Genomic DNA, 16856 nt, shown 5'->3' on the forward strand with positions numbered 1-16856 from the left:
GATGCAACGTTTTCCCTCATCTCGATTTTTCACTTTGGTAGGGCAATGAGCAGCATTTGCTTATAGCTGCGGAAGATCAACCTGAAGAAAATATTGAAATATTGCATAATCATTTTGAACAGTCAACAGATCTAAATGTAATTATATATTTGCTTGCATTGCTTTTTGTGTGCGTGTGTGGATGTTTTGTGCGTGCTTTTTTTACTCTTTAATTCTGTTTTTTTTAACTTCGATCTATAATTGTGTGTTGGTAGAAGTCATCAAGTCCGAGCTCAGGAAAACTGAAAATAATTCAAATTTGTTTTTTTCTTGATGTAAAGAAGTTTAAGCCGCAATAATAATCTTTATTAGTGTCACAAGTGGGCTTATATTAACATTGCAATGAAGTTACTGTGATGTTTCATAGACAAAACTATATTTCTTTACACCTTTATTCATTAATTCACAGTTGTAAAGAGAGAGAGCTCCTAGAAAGTGATCATAAATGAAGGGAAGGATTGTCAAAAATTGCATTAATACAATTCAACATTAAAGTATTATACCGGATTGTTAAATTCTCATCTCAATATTTTGCGGTCCACAAAATAATTGTATAGTGTGGTATTTTGGAGAGTAGCCTGAATTGCTTAAGGTGTTTCATAACTTAAATACTTTGCAGCTGCCATCAAAGGATCTTTTGATAGCAGACCTCCGATGCAATGTGCCAAAGGTGGATCATAACATTTCAATCACATGTATTTTATGCCAATTGAAAATGAATTGTATGTATACGGTCATGCACATGCAGTAACTTCCAAGGCTGTAAGTTTAGGGGTTCCGATAATTTTTCTTTTAATTGGAAATTCCTATCTAAACCCCTTGGTAAAATGACTATCTGATAACCATTCCTGAGTATCAATCCTGTTAGCTTTTAGGTTTTTGTCAAACTGCTTCATTACTCCAAGAAACAAAAATGAAATGTACTGGAGCACTTTAAGTGTCTCCGGGTGCATCTGTTAAAAGAAAATCTGCTCACGGGCAGCACGGTGGCCTAGTGGTTAGCACAACGGCCTCACGGTGCTGAGGTCCCAGGTTCAATCCCGGCTCTGGGTCACTGTCTGTGTGGAGTTTGCACATTCTCCCCGTGTCTGCGTGGGTTTCGCCCCCACAACCCAAAAATGTGCAGAGTAGGTGGATTGGCCACTCTAAATTGCCCCTTAATAGAAAAAAATAATTGGGTAATCTAAATTTATAAAAAAAAAAGAAAATCTGCTCACATCACACAGCATCTGTAGACCATTTATCCCCGTAGCCTATTTTGCCATTCAGTGAGCTCATGGCTGATGACATGTTAACAAATATGTCAATCTCAGATTTAAAATTAACAATTGATTCAATATTTATTATCTTTTTGTGGGAAAGAGGTAATGGCATGAGAGAAGAGAGTAATAGGATGATTTTTTTTTGCTCCTTCATCAAAGGAAGAGATGGCATGTTTTCATGCTAATATCGCTTCTGCCATTTAACTATCATCTGTTTTTCACTTAACAACTTTACATTCAGTGTGTACAGATTTTCATCCTCTTTTCTTTTATTTCTTTTTGAATGGTGTTCATTCCAATTCTGATGAAACATCAGCATGTCTGTTTTCTCCTTTGATATTGCTGAGTGGTTACAGCATTCTTTGTTTTGTTCAATATTTCTGGCTTTTACAGTTCTTTTTTTTGTCCAAACTTCTAGAATCTGTTAATTTTTTCATATGCAGTTTGCTTTCCTTTGAATATTGATGTTGGTGTGTGCAGGAAAACATTGGTGAGAATGAAGCTGAGAAAGATCAAGAATCTGTCCATCAAACTATTGAACCAGAAGAGGCTGTAAGAGAATTTCACACACCTGTAACGGTTCTATTTTTTTTTTCATTTGTGTGGCTTAACCATTTAATTCCCAATGTTAATCCTTACTTTAAATCATTCCAATTAACAAGACAAACTAATAATCCGCAGATCACTTAATAACCATCCAGTGTTCAAGCTAGCAATCATTTTAATTACAGCACAGTAGCACATTGGTTAGCACAGTTGCTTCACAGCTCCAGGATCCCAGGTTCGATTCCCGGCTTGGGTCACTGTCTGTGCGGAGTCTGCACATTCTCCCTGTGTCTGCGAGGGTTTCCTCTGGGTGCTCCGGTTTCCTCCCACAGTCCAAAGGACACAGAAAAATGACAGCACAGAAACAGGCCCTTCGGCCCTCCAAGCCTGCGCCGATCCAGATCCTCTATCTAAAACTGCCGCCTATTTTCTAAGGATCTGTATCCCTCTGCTCCCTGCCCATTCATGTATCTGTCTGGGTACATCTTAAATGACGCTATCGTGCCCGCCTCTACCACCTCCGCCGGCAATGCGTTTCAGGCACCCACCACCCTCTGCGTAAAGAATTTTCCACGCATATCTCCCTTAAACTTTTCCCCTCTGTGCGGAGTCTGCACGTTCTCCCCGTGTCTGCGTGGATTTTCTCCGGGTGCTCCGGTTTCCTCCCACAGTCCGAAGACATGCAGGTGAGGTGGATTGGCCATGATAAATTGCCCTTAGTGACTAAAAAATTGCCCTTAGAGACCAAAAAAAGGTTAGGAGGGGTTATTGGGTTACGGGGATAGGGTAGAAGTGAGGGCTTAAGTGGGTCGCTGCAGACTCGATGGGCTGAATGGCCTCCTGTTCTATGTTCTATTTTCACACCTTGATTTTGTGACCCCTGATAATTCCCACTCTGGGGGAAGAAGCTTCTTGCTATCCACCCTGTCTATACCTCATGATTTTGTAGACCTCAATGAGGTCCCCCCTATCCTCCGTCTTTCTAATGAAAATAATCCTAATCTACTCAACCTCTCTTCATAGCTAGTGCCCTCCATATCAGGCAACATCCTAATGAACCTCCTCTGCACCTTCTCCAATGCATCAACATCCTTTTGGTAATGTGGCGACCAGAACTGTACGCAGTATTCCAAATGTGACCGTACCAAAGTCTTATACAACTGTAACATGACCTGCTACCTCTTGTACTCAATACCCCTTCTGATGAAGGAAAGCATGCCCTATGTCTTCTTGACCACTCTATTGACCTGCGCGGCCACCTTCAGGGTACAATGAACCTGAACACCCAGATCTCTCTGTACATCAATTTTCCCCAGGGCTTTTTCATTTACCGTATAGTTCGTTCTTGAATTGGATCTTCCAAAATGCATCACCTCACATTTGCCCGGATTGAACTCCATCTGCCATTTCTCCGCCCAACTCTCCAATCTATCTATATTCTGCTGTATTCTCTGACAGTCCCCTTCACTATCTGCTACTCCACCAATCTTAGTCTCATCTGCAAACTTGCTAATCAGACCACCTATACCTTCCTTCAGATCATTTATGTATATCACAAACAACAGTGGTCCCAGCACGGATCCCTGTGGAACACCACTGGTCCCAGTTCTCCATTTTGAGAAACTTCCTACTACCACTACTACTTTCTGTCTCCTGTTGCCCAGCCAGTTCTTTATCCATCTAGCTAGTACACCCTGGACCCCATGAGACTTCACTTTTCTTCATCAGCCTACCATGGGGAACCTTATCAAATGCCTTACTCAAGTCCATGTATATGACATCTACAGCCCTTCCCTCATCAATCAACTTTGTCACTTCCTCAAAGAATTGTATTAAATTGGTAAGATATGACCTTCCCTGCACAAAACCATGTTGCCTATCACTGATAAGCCCATTTTCTTCCAAATGGGAATAGATCCTATCCCTCAGTATCTTCTCCAGCAGCTTCCCTATCGCTGACGTCAGGCTCACCGGTCTATAATTACCTGGATTATCCCTGCTACCCTTCTTAAACAAGGGGACAACATTAGCAATTCTCCAGTCCTCACTCGTGTTAAAGGATGCTGCAAAGATATCTGTTAAGGCCCCAGCTATTTCCTCTCTCACTTCCCTTCGTAACCTGGGATAGATCCCATCCGGAACTGGGGACTTGTCCACCTTAATGCCTTTTAGAGTACCCAACACATCATCCCTCCTTATGCCGACTTGACCTAGAGTAATCAAACATCTATCCCTAACCTCAACATCCGTCATGTCCCTCTCCTCGGTGAATACTGATTCAAAGTACTTGTTAAGAATCTCACCCATTTTCTCTGACTCCAAGCATTACTTTCCCCCTTTGTCCTTGAGTGGGCCAACCCTTTCTCTAGTTACCCTCTTGCTCCGTATGTATAAATAAAAGGCTTTGGGATTTTCCTTAACCCTGTTTTCTAAACATATTTCATGACCCCTTTTAGCTCTCTTGATGCCTCATTTCAGATTGGTCCTACATTCCCGATATTCTTCCAAAGCTTGGTCTGTCTTCTGTCGCCTAGACCTTATGTATGCTTCCTTTTTCCTCTTAGCTAGTCTCACAATTTCACATGTCATCCATGGTTCCCTAATCTTGCCATTTCTATTCTTCAATTTCACAGGGACATGTCTGATCTGCACTCTAATCAACCTCTCTTTAAAAGCCTCCCACGTATCAAATGTGGATTTACCTTCAAACAGATGGTCCCAATCCACATTTCCCAGCTCCTGCCAAATTTTGGTATAGTTGGCCTTCCCCTAATTTAGCACTCTTCCTTTAACCACTCTCGTCTTTTTCCATGAGTATTCTAAAACTTCCGGAATTGTGATCACTACTCCCAAAGTAATCCCCGACTGAAACTTCAACCACTTGGCCGGGTTCATTCCCCAACACCAGGTCCAGTGTGGCCCTTTCCCGAGTTGGACTATTTACATACTGCTCTAGAAAACCCTCCTGAATGCTCACAAATTCCATGTAGACCTCTGACACTAAGTGTATCCCAGTCAATGTTGGGAAAATTAATCTCCTATCACCCCACCCTGTCGCTCCTATATCTTTCCATAATCTGTTTACATATTTGTACCTCTATTTTACGCTTGCTGTTGGAGGTCTGTAGTACAACCCCAATATTGTTACCGCACCCTTCCTATTTCTGAGCTCTGCCCATATCGCCTCACTGCTCGAGTCCTCCATAGTGCCCTCCTTCAGCACAGCTGTGATATCCTCTCTGACCAGTAATACAACTCCTCCACCCCTTTTACCTCCCTCTCTATCCCGCCTGATGCATCGATATCCTGGGATTATTTAGTTGCCAATCATGCCCTTCCCTCAACCAAGTCTCAGTAATAGCAATAACATCATACTCCCAGGTACTAAACCAAGCCCTAAGTTCATCTGCCTTGCCTACTACACTTCTTGCATTAAAACAAATGCACCTCAGACCACCAGAACCTTTGCGGTCATCATCTGCTCCCTGCCTACTCTTCCCCTTAGTCACGCTGACTTCATAATCTAGTTCCTTACAGGCTTTAGTTACTACCTCCTTACTGTCCACTAACCTCCTCATTTGGTTCCCATCCCCCTGCCACATTAGTTTAAACCTTCTCCAACCGCGTTAGCAAAAGCACCCCCAAGGACATCCGGCTCAGGTGTGGACCGTCCAATTTGTAGTCGGCCCACCTCCCCCAGAACTGGTCCCAATGTCCCAAAAATATGAACCGCTCCCTCCTCCACCATCTCTCAAGCCACGCATTCATCCTGCCTATTCTTTCATTTCTACTCTGACTACCACGTGGCACTGGTAGCAATCCTGAGATGACTACCTCTGAGGTCCGACTTTTTAACTTGGCTCCTAACTCCCTAAATTCCTAAAGATATGCAGGTTAGGTGGATTGGCCATACTAAATTGCCCTCCATGTCCAAAAAGGTTAGGTGGGGTTAGTGGGCTGTGGGGATCAGGTGGAAATGTGGGCTTAAGTAGGGTGCTCTTTCCGAGAGCCGGTGCAGTATCGATGGGCCGAATGACCTCCTTCTGCACTGTAAATCTGATTCTATGGCCAGTTGATTAAATTAGGCGTTTTACATAGGGCTGGGAAGGAAGCATGAACATTCATTTTTAATTTTAAAGTTGACGTAGGATTTGCAAGGGGGGCACTGGAAGATGGTATGATCGAATATTGTCCTTTCTATAATCAGTTAATCTGAAAATAGTATTCAAAGTAAGTTGTACGTAACAAAAAAAAAAACAGCACAGGAACAAGCCCTTTAGCTCTCCAAGCCTGTATTGGTCATGATACCATCCTGGCCAAAACCCTAAAGAACAATGCAGCACAGGAACAGGCCCTTCGACCCTCCAAAATTATGTTGCAACTGGAGTTGTAAACCTGGTTTATTGGTTAAAGTATTTAACGTGCCAAACTCCCTATGTAGATTCCTCACTCACAGAAAAAGCTTTCTAAGATACCATATTCAGAAAACTAATTATTATGTGGTGAAATTATAAATTTGTTGTTTTTGACTTCTTCCAACTGCAATTGGTGTCACTTATTCTATATTGTTGAAAATGCCCAGATAATTTTGGAGCATTCTTGAAATTGTAATGTCAAGGGTAATTGTTATAGCATGTCAGCTTTCCTTCTTGCTCCTTAAATAAAATTAAGAGATAAAAGGAACCCAGGTTTAGCATGCTTGGTTATAATGGCTTGTTCACTCAATGAGAGAACATGAAAGGAAGATCTCTCCAGTAAAAGCATTGAAAGTTAATACTTAACTAAATGAATAGGTTTAATGTTAGACTTCTAGGATCAAGACATGACTCAAATCACAATCACAGTATGTGATATGTAAAAGGCCTATAATGGTGGCAGTATGTGTGTAGGTTTACATTGTACAGAAGAGTGTCTCCAAAAGCTGGTGGAGTTGTCTGAAAACTGGACATTTTTAGAATGTGCCATACATCAATTTTAATTGAGTGAAATAAAAAACTTACTTTGACAATTTAATAAGGCACCGCATTAGTGCGGTGTGATGTCTGACTTGTTGGCCCCTTCACCGCTTACATTCCAGTCTATTCCCATGCTCCGAACGACCCTTTATCCTACCCAACCCAGCTTGATCTGAACCAAACCATCCTGGACGTGAAATCCAACAAGATCTGAAATCCCACATTTGCTCGGTCCCAAGGTTTTGTGACACCTGTACCAGAATTAAGGCCTTGCTGTGTTTGCCATATTACATTATTTAGAGAGTGCTTACCTTTTCAGATTGCGTGGAATGAATACGTTACCATTTTGGGCAGATGAATAACACATTATCCATTAACTAACATGTTAATATTTATAGCGTTCATCTCATTTCCATCTTTCTACTCAACAAATATGCTTTTGCACTTGTATTTTGAAACTTCTTGTTATTGAAATTGTATTAAAAATACACGTGTTTTCTATTTTAATTTCTTTCTTTGTCCTATCCAATTTTTTTCCACTAAGGAGACTTGTCCTGAAGGTGAAAGTGGGGAAAAGGCAGTACTGATTGTGTACTGTTGTACTGCAGCACTTGTCAAACAACAACTTGTATTTGTACAGAAAAACATTTTCAGATGCTTTACAGAGAGAAAAGTAAAAGGGTTGTAGGCATTAGACCATGGTGGAGTTAGGAGAGATGACTGTTACATTATGGGAAATGTTCAGAATACATTGTGTCCTATCATAATTAACTACTAGATGGAGCTAGATGCAGAACTATATAAAGCACGGACTCGCAGGCTTCTGGGAGAAGGCTGGAGAGATGAGCAGAGGAGCAGTGAGAGAGATCAGAGTACAGTTATAGATAGAGTGTAGAGATTAGTATTCGTTGAGTTTAGATTGGAGATTACTAGATTATTGATAACTTTAGGACTAAGTGGTCAAGCCTTAATAAGTAGTGTAAATAAATGTTAGCTTTGCTAATGAACGTAGCTTTTGTGATCTTTGTGAACACTACAATATCCATCCTGATAACCCAGAACACCACAATGACCAAAAGGTTCGTTGGAAAGGTGGGCTTTAATAAATGTCCTAAAGGTGGAGAGAGAGAGAGGAGAGGTGGTGGAGGGGTGGGGAGGGATGGAAGGGAAAAAGTCTGAGAGTGAGTTCCACAGAGTGACTCCAGGGTCTGCCTTGCAAGAATGGGTTATGTTAACAGCTAACTACTTCAAACGTGTTCTTCGATCCCTGAGTACTTGTGAGCAATGTGACGTGAAATGAGCTCTTCCATTCAATATAAATAACCATGCCTGTCTCAAGTGAGCAGTCCGTTCTTAGTGTTGGTTTAATTACATGAATGTAGAGGTTTGCCTGTCTCCTACTCTTCTCCTGTCTTATCCGTTTGTTTTCATGACTTTGCCAGGCAAAGGAAGAGGAACAGCCAGAATCAGAGGTTGGACCAGTAGTGTATTTTTTTTTCTAATGATTTACTGAAATTAATTATAAATATGTATGAGGCAATAATACATTTGATGATCGTGTACAGTACAATGTTTGGGTAGGGTTGGGAAATTAATAAAAAATCTATTAGTTTCTGCCCAGTTCAAAAATTTTGTGACCTAGATTGCATTCTCCTCCCACTTCTTTCCCGCCTTCACATTTTTGAATCACCATGATGTTCTCTCCTTCCCTCTCACCTTCCCCAACTGTATTGCCATGAGCACTGCTCCACCACTAACACAAAGCATTTGGCCTTATTAACCTATTCTAAATAAATTATGTTGACCGAAAGGAAGAAGAATAATTAGATAAATGGAATAGTTGCTGAGCCATAGAGCAGGTGACAAAGTTGTTGTGAGGTGGTGTGCTTTTACACTTTAGCTGCCATGTCATTCTTGTGTTTTTATTTATAAATTTACTAGGAGAAAGAAGAAGCGGAACCAGTAACAGAGGTTCGATCAGTAGATTCTATAGTCATCTAAAAACCTTTGGTGGTTCAGAAACTAATTAACATAATCTTGTGTAACAATCCTAATTTTCCTGCATGTTCTGGCATTTCCAATTTTAAAAACTGCTTGAAGGTTTTCTCATTAGATTTAGACAGATTACATAACTTTTTGCACTTTTCTCATTATAACTAACCAGCATATTTCACATTTTTTTATTTGTAGTTGTCCAGCTCCTTTTCCTGTTTATAATTTTGTTTCCTTGTTTAGGATGAAGAAGAACAGCCTGTAACTGAGGTAGATTAGCTGTTCCAGTGATTCATCAGTCTCTTTTTGTCATCTCATGCTAATTAATCATCCTCTTTTGTAATGTTTTCATTTCATTGTCATATTCTGCATTGGCCAATTGTTGACGTTTTGAACTGGAATAGACTGTTACCAGATAACATCTAGGCTGACGAGAAATTTTGTGCATTTATGGGATTGTGCCATGTCTATAAATGACTTCTAATTACAAGTGTCTTGGATACAAGTAAAATTATGATCACTTCTTTAAGGAAACGAGTATTTAGACTCAACGGTCTGACAATCACATTGTTCCGTGGATTCACTTTGAAGCATACTTTTTAAAAACACTTTTTGTGCAGACTGTTAAATTAACTAATAAGCATTAATGCTTATGATGGATTTTACCGACCAGAAAGACGATGGCTCATGGTGCTGTCTGTTGCTAAGGTTAATACGAGATGGGGTAAATTGGGGAGCAAATAGCAAGTGAGGACAAACTTGGTTTTTAGATTGCATCATAGAATTTACAGTGCAGAAGACCATTCGGCCCATCAAGTCTGTAACGGCTGTCAGAAAGAGCACCCTACTTAAGCTCACGCCTCCACCCTATCCCAGTAACCCCACTTAACCTTTTGGACACGAAGGGGCAATTTAGCATGCCAATCAACCTACCTGCACATCTTTGAACTGTGGGAGGAAACCGGAGCACCCGGAGTAAACCCATGCAGACACGGGGAGATAGTGCAAACTCCACACAGACGAGGCCGGAAATGAACCCGGGTCCCTGGAACTGAGGCAACAGTGCTAACCACTGTGCTGCAGGTAGAAAATACTGCATCGCTTTAAAAGGGAGTTTCTGAAAATGAAAGGGAAAATGCTGGAAAATCTCAGCAAGTCTGGCAGCATCTGTAGGGAGAGAAATTGGCTAACGTTCCGAGTCCGATTACTCTTTGTCAAATCTCTTGTTTCTGAATAGACTACTACAACGAGCCTTCAACATTGCGAGGATACATGGAGGAGTAATAGCATACTATTTTGCTGAGATAGAAGGGTGTTTATTCTAATCCTTTTTATTTTTTTGCCAACCTAAATTTTTAATCTTATTGGTCATTGAACATGTCAGCAACAAGTAAAATGACTAGTCATTGATTACAAAGGAAAATCCTTCGAAAATGCCAACTCCTTTTACGTCGGTTGGAACCCGGGGATATATACACAAGGAGGATCCTACAATGGAGCACGAGTGGGATTTGAAATAACATTTAAGATCCCCTGATGATTTCACAACCGCACACATTTAGTTGTTACTAGCAAGGATTGAGGCTTGGTTTCCACTGATCGAGGGTAATTGACTGTTATGGCGCTGGAGTTGGGCTCAGCAATCCTGGACTGAAGAGGGAAAAATAAAAGGTTCCTTCTTTTAATTGCTAACCAGTAAGATCTGTAAAAGAACATGTCAACAAAGAGCACATTCGTTCTCTACTCTGATGCCTGTATTGGTTCAATAATGCCAACACCCATTGGCTAGAGTCATAATGGCCACAAAGGAAAGGATGCTAACTGGTTTGGAACCATACCCAAGCAAACAGTTTGCATCATGAGAGAGGGAGGAAATAGCTGAGGAAAATATATTTTAAAAATTCAAACTAATTCCTATAGCATTAAAGATGCCTGCACCCCTGTCCATGCCTCCCACCACCACTAAAAATGGTGTAAATGTACTTGGATACAAATGATTGGTTTTACAGTTCTGGGATTCCCTGCCATTGATTAAAACTCCATATGTTCCACATTTTCAACTACAAATCTAATGAGGTTGATAGAATGAATGAGCTCTAAATATCCTGCATAATTCTCTTCGAAGTCAAAATATGAGCCATTGCCATTCATTCAGTCTGTAAAAACATAAATTTGAATATTGTGAACACACATTCATGCTCCTTCCTGTTCTTCCCTGTTTTCTTTTTTAAAAAAAATTAAAGTTCCCAATTCAATTTTTTTCCCAATTAAGGGGCATTTAGCGAAGCCAGTGCACCTACCCTACACATCTTTGGGTTCTGGGGGTGAGACCCATGCAGACATGGGGAGAATGTGCAATTCCACACGGACAGTGACCTGGGGCTGGTATCAAACCTGGATCCTTCGCGCCGGCAGCAGTGCTAACTGCTGCGCCACTGCCGCCCCCTTCTGTCTTCAACATGGAAACATTGAACGTGCTTTTGGGGAATAATAATAATCTTTGTCACAAGTAGGCTTAGAACACAGAAAAATACAGCACAGAACAGCCCCTTCTGCCCACTATGTTTTGCCGAACCTTTGTCCTAGATTAATCATAGATTATCATAGAATTTACAGTGCAGAAGGAGGCCATTCGGCCCATCAAGTCTGCACCGGCTCCTGGAAAGAGCACCCTACCCAAGGTCAACATCTCCACCCTATCCCCATCACCCAGTAACTACATTGCAATGAAGTTACTGTGAAAAGCCCCTAGTTGCCACATTCAGGCGCCTATTTGGGTACACAGAGGGAGAATTTAGAATGTCCAAATAACCTAACAGCACGTCTTTTGGGACTTGTGGGAGGAAACCAGAGCACCCGGGGGAAATCCACGCAGACACGGGGAAAACGTGCAGACTCTGTACAGACAGTGGCCCAGCCAGGAATCGAACCTGGTGTTGTGAAGTCACAGTGCTAACCACTGTCCTACCATGCTGCCATCCCGTAATTCTGTTTGGTTAAAAAATGAAGTCGGTGTTTATGGTATCAGTCTCTTTCTAATGAGAATATGTTTAATTTCCATATATTCTAACCACATTCATTATTTCCTTTTGCTACAGTTTCATCCATCATCATTTCACCACTGTTCTTCACCTCTTGAATTCTTCTTTGGTTCTGTTGTGGGATGTTTTCTGCATTTTTCTTTTCTTTTCCTTTTTCATTAAGTTATGACCCTCCTTTCTTTCTCTCCCTCCCTTCTGACTCTTCTTTATTGTATTTAGGAGGAGGATGAAGAAGAACCAGTGACTGAGGTACTTTAATATAAGAGCAGTTTATATGTGAGGAGCCTCTTTCTCACCATGCTTTATGTACCTGAACAAGTAATTTGACATGCTGAACCTCTGTAATCTGATTATTCACTAAAATATTTTCTACAATACAAGCTGAATAATTATTAATTGGTAACGAATGGGCATTTCATTAACTTAATTTTTTTACATAGGGTTATCTTGCATTCAGAAAGATCCATCAATTCTTTGATTTTAAAAGCTTATTTCAAAATACTAAAGTTTTTGCAGGAAGGAGAGTATAGATTTTTTTTTAATTAGAAAATTATTAGGTTATAAAAATTGTAGAATCTTTACCTGAACATCTCAGCATCACAAATGATATGCATGGATAGTGTTGATAAGCATGCTCTCCTTTGTTATTGTTTTACATCTCTAATTTTACTACTTGTGCTCATTTTTCTTTCTCTTTTTCTTTATTTCTTATTGATTAGGATGAGGATGAAGTGGATGAATCTTAAAAAAATGATTTTGCTTTTCTATAATTTCATCTACAAGGGTTTAAGGTAATGAGAGAGAATGGTCACCCGACCACCTAATCCCACCATTCCGATGAGCATGCAGAATTAATGACATGCCTGGTAACACTATTGCTTGAGACATAACTAGCCTAAGTGGGTGGTATGTCGCTTTTGACTATGAATGTTGCCTCAATCCCAGAGGACCTTCGGCTTCTCTCCACGTTGAGAGAGCCGACTGCTGGTGATTTACCCTGAGGGTCACCACACCTCGGACGAGGGGCAAAATTGAGAAGGCAAAGCCGTCATGAATAACCTCAGTCGGTATGCAAATTGAACCTGCACTGTTAACGACGTTCCACATCACAGAACTGCCATCCAGCCAACTAAGTGAACTGACCCCCCTGACTATGACATGACTAGTGATCTGATTATATATTTTACATGTGCTATTATTGGCTGATTTCCCCACACATCCTCCATTTGAAGACTTCTATTTGATTATGATAGTTGTACTGCAAATGAGCTATTTTAAGTTGAATCAGGGCTAGTCTGCTGGAATCGAGTACTTGAACTAATTGTACATGGCTGCTTGACTGTCAGCCTATTTCTCTTTATTTAATATCACTTTGACATTTGAAGACCCTCTTGTGTAAAGCATTAAATTGCGTCTTGCATAGTGTGTTGCTCTTGTATTGCTTATTATGCCTGCACTCAACTAACTGAAGTTTATATATTTGCTTGAAGATTTTTTTGAAAAATGTTCTTTTGTCAGTTTAATTTCTAAAGTAAAGTAGGCGCTAGGTTTTTGGTACTGAATAATTAAGCTTTGTTCTTCAGCCACCTTATCTGCTTAATCACTATTTTAATCTTGTCTTGAGAGGCTATCACTATTGACCTGTGCCTTTTAGTTATAATCATTCAATGTCACTTTGTAGCACCATAAGCCAAAACTCTTAAGATTTCACTTCACTGTGAGAAGTGACAGTATTTAAACTGTCATCTAACCCCGGTAACTATAGGCCGGTGAGCCTCACGTCTGTTGTGGGTAAAGTCTTGGAGAGGATTATAAGAGATACGATTTATAATCATCTAGATAGGAATAATATGATTAGGGATAGTCAGCATGGTTTTGTGAAGGGTAGGTCATGCCTCACAAACCTTATCGAGTTCTTTGAGAAGGTGACTGAACAGGTAGACAAGGGTAGAGCAGTTGATGTGGTGTATATGGATTTCAGTAAAGCGTTTGATAAGGTTCCCCACGGTCGTCTATTGCAGAAAATACGGAGGCTGGGGATTAAGGGTGATTTAGAGATGTGGATCAGAAATTGGCTAGTTGAAAGCAGACAGAGGGTGGTGGTTGATGGCAAATGTTCAGAATGGAGTTCAGTTATGAGCGGCGTACCACAAGGGTCTGTTCTGGGGCCGTTGCTGTTTGTCATTTTTATAAATGACCTAGAGGAGGGCACAGAAGGTTGGGTGAGTAAATTTGCAGACGACACTAAAGTCGGTGGAGTTGTAGACAGTGTGGAAGGATGTTGCAGGTTACAGAGGGACATAGATAAGCTGCAGAGCTGGGCTGAGAGGTGGCAAATGGAGTTTAATGTAGAGAAGTGTGAGGTGATTCACTTTGGAAAGAATAAAAGGAATGTGGAATATTTGGCTAATGGTAAAATTCTTAGCAGTGTGGATGAGCAGAGGGATCTCGGTGTCCATGTACATAGATCCCTGAAAGTTGCCACCCAGGTTGATAGGGTTGTGAAGAAGGCCTATGGTGTGTTGGCCTTTATTGGTAGAGGGATTGAGTTCCGGAGCCATGAGGTCATGTTGCAGCTGTACAAAACTCTGGTATGGCCGCATTTGGAGTATTGCATACAGTTCTGGTCGCCTCATTATAGGAAGGACGTGGAAGCTTTGGAATGGGTGCAGAGGAGATTTACCCGGATGTTGCCTGGTATGGAGGGAAAATCTTATGAGGAAAGGCTGATGGACTTGAGGTTGTTTTCGTTAGAGAGAAGGTTAAGAGGTGACTTAATAGAGGCATACAAAATGATCAGAGGGTTAGATAGGGTGGACAGTGAGAGCCTTCTCCCGCGGATGGAGGTGGCTAGCACGAGGGGACATAGCCTTAAATTGAGGGGGAATAGATATAGGCCAGACGTCAGAGGTAGGTTTTTTACGCAAAGAGTGGTGAGGCCGTGGAATGCCCTACCTGCAACAGTAGTGAACTCGCCAACATTGAGGGCATTTAAAAGTTTATTGGATAAGCATATGGATGATAATGGCATAGTGTAGGTTAGATGGCCTTTAGTTTTTGACTTCCTATGTCGGTGCAACATCGTGGGCCGAAGGGCCTGTACTGCGCTGTATCTATGTTCTATGTTCTATCACAAGGATGTTAAAATTGAAACTTCCTCAAGTTTCCTTGTTTGAAAAGCAACATCTCATGAAATGTATTTTTATTTCTAACTTTGAAGACTGTAGAAATATTTTGTGCCCTTGTATCAGTGATCTAAGACCAGGGAGAGTGATCTAATACCAGGGTGGAACTTTTTACATTGATGGGAGCATCTGACCTCCTTTCTACCCTTCCCACAGCACTCTGATCTGTGCAGTGTGTCAACTAGGTTGGATTTAATTAAATGTGAACTCCACTACTGTTGCTTGTTATGTAAAACAACCAAATATTTGCTCACAAATTGAGAACTGTTCTCTGTTAGAAAAGATTAGAATAGCTTAACTGAGGGAATACATTTCAAATGTTATTGAGGGGCACAATACGTTGGCCTTGGGATTTAGCAGTGATCTTTAATTAATCCCTTTTTCTGTTTTATCTATTTTAGGAAGCAGAAGCCCTTAAAGAACAAAAGCAAGTGTAAAAACTTGACCCAGGAACATTGCACCACCTATGGTAACTTCAGCAAAAACATAGGCACTGCCCAAGAACTTCTTCAATTTAAAAAAAACATGGATTTCAGCAGAAGCCTTTCGCCTTCGAACGTCCACTCCTTTTTTTTGCAAATATTGAGCCGCAATCAACCTTTTCCTTCTGTTTGTAGATGATTAGCTGCTGTTGTGTTTGGAGCCAAAGAGCTTTGTAGAAGCAAAATTAGGTTTTTGGAAGCTGTTCTAAGCACTCACGACAAAATGGCATTGTTAAACTCATTTAACACCTGAAACTTTCCTCCTTGGAGCTGCACCCGGTGAAAGCCTTAGATCAAAGCTTGCCTTCACAATAAGAACTGCCAATTTTTTCAACATACATCTTCTGAATTATGCCAAGTTGCCTCTGTTTCCTATGAATTTTTGCCAATGTTCCCCTCACTGAAAATCAGTTACTGTGAATGTTGGAGAGAGTAACTACTGATAAATGATGCAATTAAGTTTTTAAAAAATATCTCCTTGTTGCATTCCTTCTTCCCTCTCAGTGATGTGTTTTATTTTAATAGTGTTTTGGTGTCTTAAGCAGGCAAAAAAAAAGTTAGATTAAACTGCACCATCCAGTAGAAAGTTTTTGTCTCTTCTCACTTTCTTAGTTGTTCAAATGTCCATCCCCAGATCTGGATAGTGTTTATTATGCGTCTATATTATCAGATTTAGTTTCTGTCTTAAAGCAGACAGCTAGGCTGTTCTCTCTGTTCTGTGACATATTTTGTGTGCAGTACTCTAATGAATCTCATGCAGCAATTGTGTCTGCTTATTTTAGAAAAGGACTCCTTTCCTTACCAAAAGTTTATGTTCTGTTAGTTTATATTAAAGGAAGGGTAACTGTGTACGGTTGAATGACTGCCTGTGCATTGTACTTGTTTGCTCCTTGTCTAATTTTGAAGGCAGCAGTGCCATGGTGGAATGCGATTTTATCTTTCACTGCTGGACGATAAACTCGGCATTGTGGAACAGCCACTTGTTCTGCCTCTTGCCTACTTACCTATTGCATTAAGGTTAATTAGAAAAGGAAATCGGGCAGGTTGCATGATGAGCAGTGGATACATGAGACTGTGTTTACTGCCCAGCAGTGAAAGTTAGAATTGTCCCTTGATTTGTCTTTTTCTTCACATGCCTTTTTGTATCAGTTTAGCCTCCAACAATATGGAATCTGAACAGCAACAATGCAAACTCTGTTCAGTTTAAAGTGTAACAGCTCACTTGAACTTTCTCTGTGATTACGGGACAGATGGCTGCTCTTCTCTATTTTCAAATTTAAAAAAAACAGATTTTTATTCTCCTTTTTCACATTTTCTCCCGAGTTTACACCCACCAACAATAAACAATAATCAG

At 40.6% G+C, this 16856-nt stretch overlaps 1 protein-coding gene across 32 annotated transcripts in view; it reads left to right on the forward strand.

The window, feature by feature from the left end:
- Window positions 1-16353, forward strand: part of sh3bgr (SH3 domain binding glutamate-rich protein) — a 55670-nt gene extending 39317 nt beyond the window's left edge. For 2 of the 32 annotated variants that reach the window (XM_038801517.1, XM_038801541.1), the window contains exons 5-12: window positions 42-137; window positions 1782-1874; window positions 8245-8274; window positions 8744-8773; window positions 9038-9064; window positions 12055-12084; window positions 12555-12626; window positions 15422-16353. In XM_038801517.1, coding sequence (XP_038657445.1) covers window positions 42-137; window positions 1782-1874; window positions 8245-8274; window positions 8744-8773; window positions 9038-9064; window positions 12055-12084; window positions 12555-12581 — 333 coding nt within the window. In that variant the 3' untranslated portion in view covers window positions 12582-12626; window positions 15422-16353. The remainder of the gene's footprint in view (window positions 1-41; window positions 138-1781; window positions 1875-8244; window positions 8275-8743; window positions 8774-9037; window positions 9065-12054; window positions 12085-12554; window positions 12627-15421) is intronic. The other 30 variants (XM_038801518.1, XM_038801522.1, XM_038801519.1 and 27 more) reach the window with 30 other exon arrangements.
- Window positions 16354-16856: the final 503 nt, after the last annotated feature.

This window comes from Scyliorhinus canicula, chromosome 7 (assembly GCF_902713615.1).
Source record: "Scyliorhinus canicula chromosome 7, sScyCan1.1, whole genome shotgun sequence".
NCBI lineage: Eukaryota > Metazoa > Chordata > Chondrichthyes > Carcharhiniformes > Scyliorhinidae > Scyliorhinus > Scyliorhinus canicula.